Source organism: Callithrix jacchus, chromosome 13 (assembly GCF_049354715.1).
Source record: "Callithrix jacchus isolate 240 chromosome 13, calJac240_pri, whole genome shotgun sequence".
NCBI lineage: Eukaryota > Metazoa > Chordata > Mammalia > Primates > Cebidae > Callithrix > Callithrix jacchus.
Genome location: NC_133514.1, coordinates 102,027,062 through 102,037,146, shown reverse-complemented (window position 1 = coordinate 102,037,146; position 10,085 = coordinate 102,027,062). Strand labels below are relative to the sequence as shown.

Genomic DNA, 10,085 nt, shown 5'->3' with positions numbered 1-10,085 from the left:
GAAAGGAATATCTTCTGGGAAATGCAATTCTGTTTCCTTGCATAAAAATAACCACTAGGGAAAAGGTATAATTCCAGGAGAAACCTGGCAAGGTAATTAGAAAGGGTAAATGGAGAATCTGAAGTCTGAGAGCCTACCTGTAGGGGGTGAAATGCAGGATGACGAAACAGGCACAGAACGTGCACTCCCAAAAGTGGATGCCAGGTGATGGCAATCATAACCTCCCACTCTGCAACCCAGATCCCACGTCCACCCTTCTTTGTCCTGTTCTGTGCCCAACACATGGACATCTATAGAGTATTACTGTGGCTTCTTGTCCTCTAGTTTGTATTTAGCTTTGGCAGGTGGGAGATGTGGGCAAGAAATCTTTGCGTGTGATGAGACAGCCTCCTGGTGACTCCGCTCCTCACACCTTCTAGGCCTCACTAGCCTAGGCTTCTAGGCTCTGGCAATGGCTCCTTCTGAGTGCCCTTAGCTCCCACAGCTCCAGCTCCCACCCCTACTCGGGCTTCTCAGGCCTGAGCGTGGCTCGACATCCCTTGTTCCAGTGCCCAGCTCTGTGTATTGTACCTTCCTTAATTTACTGAAAGTTAAGCCTTTTGCAGTGCGCTAAACTGCATTCTGCTGGGACCCCCAAATCTAGATTTCCAAAGAAGGCAGCCAATATAAATGAACAAATACCTAGAAACATGTAAGCTAAGATCGTGAGAGTTTTATCCAACTATTGAATCTTTACTAAAACGTTTACCAAAATCCACTGGGACTGGATAGAAAAAATGAACGTGAAAAGAAAATACTCTGAAAAGACTGAGAGTGGCCAAGTCTCAAATTCAGCCTCATACTCAAACCATGCAAACTGAGGCTGGGCTGTTCAGAATGAGTTTTAGGGTTAACAGTGACTAGACAATGACCACTAGGTATTCTAGAAACTTCCAGTAGCACAAAGAAAGACATTTTGCAGAAATACAAGCATTTGTTGCTATAAATTTCACTCTTAGAACTGCTTCTGGGCCAGGCATGGTGGCTCATGCCTGTAATCCCAGCACTTTGGGAGGCAGAGGCAGGCAACTCACAAGGTCAGGAGTTTGAGACCAGCCTGGCCAACATGGTGAAAGTCCATCTCTACTAAAAATACAAAAAAATTAGCTGGACATAGTGGCAGGCACCTGTAATCCCACTACTTGGGAGGCTGATGCAGGAGAATTGCTTGAACCTGGAAGGCAGAGGTTGCAGTGAGCCAAGATTGTGCCACTGCACTCCAGCCCAGGCAACAGAGTGAGACTCTGTCTCAAAAAAAAAAAAAAAACAGGCCTAGTGCGGTGGCTAATGCCTGTAATCTCAGCACTTTGGGAGGCCAAGGCGGGTGGATCATGAGGTCAAGAGGTTGAGACCATCCTGGCCAACATGGTGAAACCCCGTCTCTACTAAAAAATACAAAAATTAGCTGGGCGTGGTGGCACGTGCCTGTAATCCCAGCTGCTTGGGGGGCTGAGGCAGGAGAATTGCTTGAACCCAGGAGGTGGAAGTTGCAGTGAGACGAGCTTGCTTCACTGCACTCCAGCCTGACGCCTGGCAACAGAGTGAGAGTGTCTTAAAAAAAAAAAAAAAAAAAAAAAACCTGCTTCTGCTGCATCCCGTAGGTTTGGTATGTTGTTTCTATTTCTATTTGTCTCAAGATTTTTTTATTTCTTCTTTGATGCATGTTGTTTAATTTCTACATATTTGTGAATTTTCTAAGATTTCTCCTGTGACTTGCGGTCAGAAAAGATACGTGATGTAATTTTGATTCCTGGAAATGTGTTTAGATCTGTATGGTGGCCTAACATATGATGCATCCTGGAGAAAGTTCTGTGTGTACTTGAGAAAAATGTGTATTCTGTTACTGTTGGATGGGATGTTCTGTATGTTTCTGTGAGGTCATAAAGTGCAGTTCAAGTCCAATGTTTCCTTATTAATTTTCTGTCTGGATGGTCATCCATTGTTGCGAGTGGGGTGTTGATGTCCCCTACTGTTATTGTATTACAGTTGATATCTCCCTTCAGATCTATTAATACTTGCTTTATTTAGGCGTGGCATTCAATATTGGGTACTTCTGTAATTGACCCTTTCATTGTATGTAATGTCCTTTGTCTTTTTTATTGCTTTGACTTAAAGTTGCTTTGTCTGGTGTGGGTATAGCTACCCTCTGCTCTCTTGGCTCCATTTGCATATAGTATCTCTTCTCATCCGTTCACTTTCAGTCTATGTGCATCCTTAAGACAGAGCTGAGTCTCTTGTAGGCAGCATACAGTTGGATACTTGGGTCTTCTATTTTACCCATTCAGCCATTCTATCATCTTATTGGAAAATTTAACCCATTTACATTCAAAGTAACTACTGATAGGAGAGGACTTATTACTGCCATTTTGTAATTTGTTTTCTGGTTGTTGGGATATATTTTGTTTCTCCCTGTCTTGCTGTCTTCCTTTGTGGTTTGATGGTTTGCTGTAGTGGGTTGCTATGAATAATCCCTTCTATTTATGTTCTGTGCATCTACTATAGATTGTTTTGTGGTTACCATGATCTTTATAAAGAAAGACATTCACATCGTCATATCCCAAAGGCTTACAATTAACTCAGTAGGGATGTCAGATTCATAATTTAAAAAAACAAATTGTCAAAGAAAACAAGAAGTTCAAGGATCCATTTAAGCAGAGTGAATTATACCTCCTGAGTAGGAACCAAGTTTTTAAGGTTCTAAGGCCAGGTTCCTTATATTTAGAAGATGTATATCAAAATTAAGAGCTACAATCTGGAAACCTTACAGCATCTGAGATTTGCAAAGCGTGTGTGTGTGTGTGTGTGTGTGTGTGTGCGTGTATGTGTGTGCATGTGTGCACGTGTATGTCTGTGCATGTGCGTGCGCGCGTGCGCGTGTGTATGTGTGTGCGTGTGTGTGTGTGTGTGTGTGTAAACTAAATGGCATAAATAGCATCCTACATTTGACACATTACTTTTTATTTTTAGACTATCCTTTGGGATGGATGAAAGGTTCCTCCATGTCATATTTTATAAATTTCTCAGTTGCCCAAAAATTTCAAGAGGAAATTTCACTGTTGGTCAAAGATCCTAGGATGGAAACTCACTAGCCTGCTGACACTGGTGAGGCACACCCACCAGAGCTTCAGGGTAGAACAGCTGTTCTGTGGACTACTTGCTGTGGTAGGAGTAAGGAATTTGCAGAAAATGTGTTTGGGAGGAAGAAGTGGTCTTTGCCATGTAGTGTAAGCCTACATTTTCCTTTTTCTCCTTTTGCAAGTATCATTTTGCTGGCATTCTTCCTTATGCATTTGTTATAGATTACCCAAACACATAAAAACAAAAGCATATTTTGAATGTATAGCTGAAACTCAAGATTATATATATATACTTTTTTTTTTTTTTTGTCATGGAGTCTTGCTCTGTCACCCAGGCTGGAGTGTAGTGGCAGGATCTCAGTTCACTGCAAATTCCACCCCCTAGGTTCAAGCAAATCTCCTGCCTCAGCCTCCTGAGTAGCTGGGATTACAGGCGTGCACCATCATGCCTGGTTACTTTTTGTATTTTTAGTAGAGATGGTGTTTCACCATGTTGGTCAGGTGGTCTCAAACTCCTGACCTTGTGATCCACGCACCTCAGCCTCCCAAAGTGTTGGGATTACAGGCATGAGCCACTGCACCCAGCCATATAAATATATATTTTTGAGATAGTCTTGCTCTATCACCCAGGCTGGAGTGCAATGGCACCATCTCAGCCCACTGCAACCTCTACTTCCTGGATTTAAGCGATTCTCCTGCCTCAGCCTCCTGAGTAGCTGGGACTACAGGTGGGTGCCAGTACGTCTGGCTCACTTGTGTTTTCAGTAGAGACAGGATTTCACCATGTTGGGGTCTGGGTCTCAAACTCCTGATCTCAGGTGATCTGCCTGCCTTGGCCTCTCAAAGTGCTGGGATTACAGGTGTGAGCCACCATGCCCAGCCTACTTCCATATTTTTAAGTAACCTAAATCTTGAGAAAAAATTTAAGGAGTCACATAAGCTTGAACTTTCAGATCAGACTTTTCTCTGTATTCCACATTAAGAAACCTCTCAGAAATAGTTTCTAGAAAGTATTTCTGAAATGCTTCTTACAACTGAAGCCTCTTTTTAAGCCTACTCCCACTACCCTAGGTCAAGTGTTCCTACTGTGTTAGCTCCATAGCTACGCCAATTTAAACATTATTCCTGTGATGGCCAAATATTTTCAGCCTCCTGGGCACATGGGAGGACTGCACTTCGCAGCCTCCTTGTGACTAGGTGGCACCATGTGACTGGTTTTGGCCAGAGAGTTGAGAAGTGGCATCTGTCACTTCTGGGCCACAGCATTTCATTGCATTTTCCCTCTGCCATGACAACTGGCAACTTTTTGATAGTGGGGTAATGGGATGAGGAAACATGGAGCCATGCTTCCAGACAACCCATAGTGGACACTGAATGTGAACAAAAAATGTCTTGTGATATGCTATTTAGACTTAAGGTTGTAACCACAGCATCACCCGAGCTCTCCTGATTGATAGATTCCTGTCCTAAACACTGAGACTAGTTAATGGGTCCTATCACTCCCATGTCCAAATCATTATCTCTATCAGTACAAACCCCTCCATTCTGTCACTCAAGAGTTTTGTTTTTTCCTTTTGAGACAGAGTTTCACTCTTGTTGCCCAGGCTGGAGTGCAAGGGCATGATCTCTGCTCACTGCAACCTCCACCTCCGGGGTTCAAGTGATTCTCCTGCCTCAGCCTCCTGAGTAGCTGAGATTACAAGTGCCTGCCACCACGCCCAGCTAATTTTTTGTATTTTAACAGAGACAGGATTTTACCATGTTGGCCAGACTGGTGGCAAACTCCTGACCTCAGGTGATCCACTCACCTCGTCATCCAAAAGTGCTGGAATTATAGGCATGAGCCACTGCACCCCCTCCAAGGGTTTTTAAAACTTGGTCTATTCTTAGGAAGTCCATGTACTCTTAAGTGAAGTGAGAACTATTCTTCCAGGCTCAGCTCTCACTTCTGCACTCAAGAGTACATGGACTTCCTAAGAACTGAGCATACCTCATGTTATCCTCCTCCTCAAATGCCCTCACCCAGCATCTACAACTAATGAAGAATGGGCAAAATTTATGTACCAGCATAGACTTTTGTTGAGCATGTACTGTTGACCCAAGTAGTAATGTCTTTCTTGAATGGCTAAGATAGAAAACACTGACCTTCCCAGTTCTCCCTAGACCCTCTTTCTGGAACCTCTATTAAACTGAAGCTGGATGTTCTCATTTTGTCCTTCTTGATTCCTAACCTCTCTTTCATATTGGAAACATCACTTTATCTCTGTGCTGAGGCTAATTTTCTGAAGGGCTATCTTCCAGTTTACTGATTCCCTCTTCAGCTGAACAATCCAGGTTTCTCCCAAGGGTTACAGCATTGTGTAGTGTTTTCTAGAATCCAGACTTTAGTTTCTTCATTTTGGACCTCTGGGCATTTTTTAAAACTTTCTTGTACTCTCAACAATGTATTTAACAGCTGTTAATTTTATATTATCAAGCATCTCTGGGTAGTTAAGAGTAGAAAGACTTTCAGGATATGAAGCCATAGTGCCAAAAACAAAAATTCTGTATCATGTTTTGTACATACTTTTTATTTGTTGAATAAATGAATATTTGCCAATATGTACATAACCACATAGAGCGAGCATTAGATTTAAGGAGCAAAATATTTGGGTTCTAATATGCAAAGCCACTTACCAGCTATGAGGGCTTCGGCAAAGAACTGAATCTGAGCTCAGCTTCCTCAACTGTAAAACTAGTTATCAGACCTATGTGGCCTACCACACAGGCTTATTGCAAGGTTCAAATGCAGAAACAGATGAAAAGTGCTATGAATACAACTTAGAGCAATACAAACATAACAAGTAACAGCAATGGAATTTCAAGCTGAAATTCACATCCCCGGATTATACTGAGGTACTGATGGATGAACGTGAAAGTGACAAAATAGCTGATTACTAATGAGAATGAATATGCCATTCTTCTGAGTGGGAAGAATTCTGCAATATCCTGTAGCTTGTCCCTGCAATTAATCACTTCCTAAACTTCACAAAGATGTCAGAGACCCACCATCAATAACTCTCTCACAGAAGCACAAGGGCCAAATGTCCCATGTTTATTTACATATGAAATGTGTTTCATACAGTTATGATGGATGGAGTGCATAACACCTGACAGCAGCAAGACCTTTCGAGGAACCGAACGTTGACTACAGTATATCATGCAAGTATCTATATATACACAAAAAAATTCCTTTTCTTAAAAAAAAAAGGTACAAAACATATTTAGGGATAAATACAAGATATAAAATGCAAAAGAAAACACAAAACAAAAAATAGAACTCTCTCAGAGAACTATAAACGGAAGGGACAGAAGAGTACCTCTGCTGCGTTTTAATAAAGCAGAACTACCAATGGTAAATATACTTCTTGAAATGGCTGAACTAAACCTGGGTGGCTCAGTGCTTAAGGTAACGGCCAATTGGAATACACAGGCGGCTGCGCTGAGAAGCCGGTGAAGCTGTGCATTCCAATTCTAAGTACCAGAACGTTTGGCAGTAGCACCCAGAACAGGAAACGCCAACTCTTTTGACAGCAAAGGGTTAAGTCAACTGATTTTTTTTCCTGTCAAGAGCCAGAGAAATACTTGATATTCTTAGTTGTGTTTCTGTAATAGTTAATAAATTACATGACAAAAACCTGACTATAGAAATCTATTGGTCTAACTACATATTTGTAACTTTTATAGTAGTCCAGCCCTTTCGTTATCTCCCTCCTTGTGCTTTTAAAGCCAGCCTTGCAGATCTGCCCAGAAAACCAGTCCCATCTTTTTTTTTCTTTAGAAGAGCCTTCCCCATTCCTCAGAATGGAATTGAGGAAATAAGCATTCCTTATTAGATTCCTGGCTTCAGTTTTTATCCAATGGGAAAGGAGTGAGCTGCAAGGTTGCTTTAAACCCCCGTGGGTGTGGCCTGAAGACACAGCCACGCCCACACTGGCCTGCAGGTGTCTCAAATGGGAACTCACTCCCCCAGGGCAGGCACGTGAGGAAGTGCTAAGACACTTAAAAGTTCCTGGTGTTTTTGAAACCCACAGTTACTAACAATTTATGTAGAGAATTCTAAAAATTAAAAACACTAAAAAAGGCATTAATTTAGCCTGTAATTAGTTAACCCATTCAAATTTGAAACATACAAAATGGTTTATTTGAATTCAGGAACTGCCCCTGTTACTAAGAACTGTTTTAAAGAAATGGTACAAAAAGAAAAATTCTAACCCAAAACAACTCAAAACATTTTCCACTAAATACTGATACAAACATGTAACAAAGAGTATAAAAAGTTATTCATTTAAATATATACAAACTCTTTTAAACTCAAATACTGTTTTAATACTTATGGAGGATATATAGACGAGGTGAAGGAGGGTAGCTGAAAGAGAATATATTGCAACAGCCTAGACAGTGCTGTTAACTCTATCATACTGCAAACTTTTTGTAACAAAAATGTCTTTTATTCCAATGTGGACAGGGCTTTCCCTGATGGAGCATTGGTGGCTATTTCTCAGCTGAACTCATTCTTTTGGATTTAATGAAGGCCATGCCATGTGTCCGCATGTGAGTATTTAAGGCAGCTTCAGTTTCAAAAGTTTTTGCGCACACTTTGCACTTTCTGTCTGACACGGCGCCATCGAGGGACTCATCCTCCTGGCTGGGTTTGTTCTCCTGTTGGTTATCTTCCCCAGCCCCGTTCTGCTTGGTCACTGGCTGAGGTTCCTTTAACTTGTGCACGATGAAGAGGTGCCTGGACAGAGAGACGTGAGACGTGTAGCAGAGGCCACACTCCCGGCACTGGTAGGAAGAACCATCCGATTTGTGCTGAGGGATGTGTTCGTGGAACTGCAGCAGGTTTTCGGTGGTGAAGCCACACACGGCACACTTATGAACCTTAAAAACATTGATTTTCAGCTTTTTCAGTGGTTGAGTGATTGCTCCTCTGGGAGGCCTGAATTCCAAAACTGGTTCTTCCAACTTCCGCTTGGGACTGGGGACCTTTCAGGGAAAGAAAGCAAATGACACGATTGAAAACCATCCTTCTTGGTGGCTGATAAATGATCGGTTCTCTTAGTTTAGAGCTGCCAGGAAAAACACATGCTATGTGCTTTGGGATCTGGGGGTTTACAGCTGTGTGTCTGCCACCCCACTAGAGGCCCCTGCCTTTCCTCCACTCCAGAGAGAAACCGAATAGCTGCTGTTTCCAGGCATTGCTCCAGCCAGTGGACACTTCCTGGAACTTGTAGCAGCAGACTTAGATGAACAGAAACGAATTAGAAAATAGCACGTCAGACCCGGGGCAGCCAAGCAGGGTGGGGCGGAGGTTACAGGAAGCAATGGCAGTGTGTGGCTACTAAATGACATATGGTCAGGGATGGCCGGGTGACCTTTGAACAGAGACCTGATGCAGTGTGGGGAAAGCAGTCCAGGCATGGGAAGCTGTGAGTGGGCGACAGGAGGGTGGCAAGAAGGGCTAGGAAGGAGTGCTCAGGAAGACTGCAGGAACCAGGGTCTGAGAGATGCAGAGCTGGACGGTGAAGCACCTTGTGGGAGAGTGTCAGAATTTTGTTTGTCGCCTAAGACAAGAGCTGCTGGAAGGTTTCCCCGCCCTTTGACTGCCCTTTCCTGCCTCATCACCCTCACACCATTTGCCCTGCTGCGCCTGCCTTTATCCTTCCCATCCAGTGCTCTAAATCCCACTCTGAATACATTCCCCCAACATGCCCCTTTCTCCACAGTCTGTGGCCCAGCTTTTCTGCTCTGTTCGTGTGCACCTTCACACGTGGCCATGACCCGAAGCTACCTTTGCACACACATTCTTTAGCGCACGTCCAGGAGCACTGGAAGGGAAGTACTGGAGTTTCATGCCACACCAGTCTGACTTGTGTTCTGATAGGGTTTTACTCAATGCTTAACTCCTCGAAAGCACACACAAGCTTTTACCTGGGTACATTCCAGACCTGGCATAGCACCAAAGATAGTAGGGCTTTTTTTAAAAAAAATAAATAAATTTACTGTCGGCCGGGAGCAGTGGCTCAAACCTGTAATCCCAGCACTTTGGGAGGCCGAGGTGGGTGGATCACGAGGTCAAGAGATCGAGACCATCCTGGTCAACATGGTGAAACCCCATCTCTACTAAAAATACAAAAAATTAGCTGGGCATGGTGGCGCGTGCCTGTAATCCCAGCTACTCGGGAGGCTGAGGCAGGAGAATTGCCTGAACCCAGGAGGCGGAGGTTGCGGTGAGCCGAGATCGCGCCATTGCACTCCAGCCTGAGTAACAAGAGCGAAACTCTGTCTCAAAAAAAAATAAAATAAAATAAAATAAATTTGCTGGCCATGTCTGTTAAGAGACAGGAGGGCTTTTTAAACATCTGCTGAACTTTTTTTTTTTTTTTTTAAGAAACCGTCTTCCTCTGTTGCGCAGACTGGAGTGCAGTGGCATGATCTCAGCTCACTGCAACCTCTACTTCTGGGTTCCAGTGATTCTCCTGCCCCAACCTCCCAAGTAGCTGGGATTGCACGTGTGTGCCACCACCCCCCGCTACTTTTGTATTTCCCCCCCACCCCCCTTTTTTGTCCTTTTAGTAGAGACAGGGTTTCACCATGTTGGCCAGGTTGGTCTTGAACTCCTAGCGGCAGGTGGGATTACAGGCGTGAGCCACCATGCCCGTCCTAAGCTACTTCTTTTTGCCTAATTGAAGTTTACTATTCACTGATTGAAGTCTACTATTCATTGATGTAACTAAAAGGAATTTGTGATTTTATATCTTATAAAAATTAAGCAATAAGTTTTTATCAGGTACCTATCCAACCAATATATTGTCGAGGAAAAATAATCTAACTTTAACATATTCCTTCTCGCTAAGAGAAAATTTGCCTAAGTCAACATAAGATTTTACAATGTAAATCTGCAAGTAGATCCCTTAAGCTATTTCT

At 43.1% G+C, this 10,085-nt stretch overlaps 1 protein-coding gene across 35 annotated transcripts in view; it reads right to left on the bottom strand.

Annotated features, from left to right (window-relative positions):
- Positions 1-5,668: 5,668 nt before the first annotated feature.
- ZNF532 (zinc finger protein 532) overlaps positions 5,669-10,085 on the bottom strand; it is a 133,584-nt gene continuing 129,167 nt past the window's right edge. For all 35 annotated transcript variants that reach the window (XM_035271229.3, XM_078346961.1, XM_078346964.1 and 32 more), the window contains one exon: positions 5,669-8,144. In XM_035271229.3, coding sequence (XP_035127120.3) covers positions 7,650-8,144 — 495 coding nt within the window. In that variant the 3' untranslated portion in view covers positions 5,669-7,649. The remainder of the gene's footprint in view (positions 8,145-10,085) is intronic.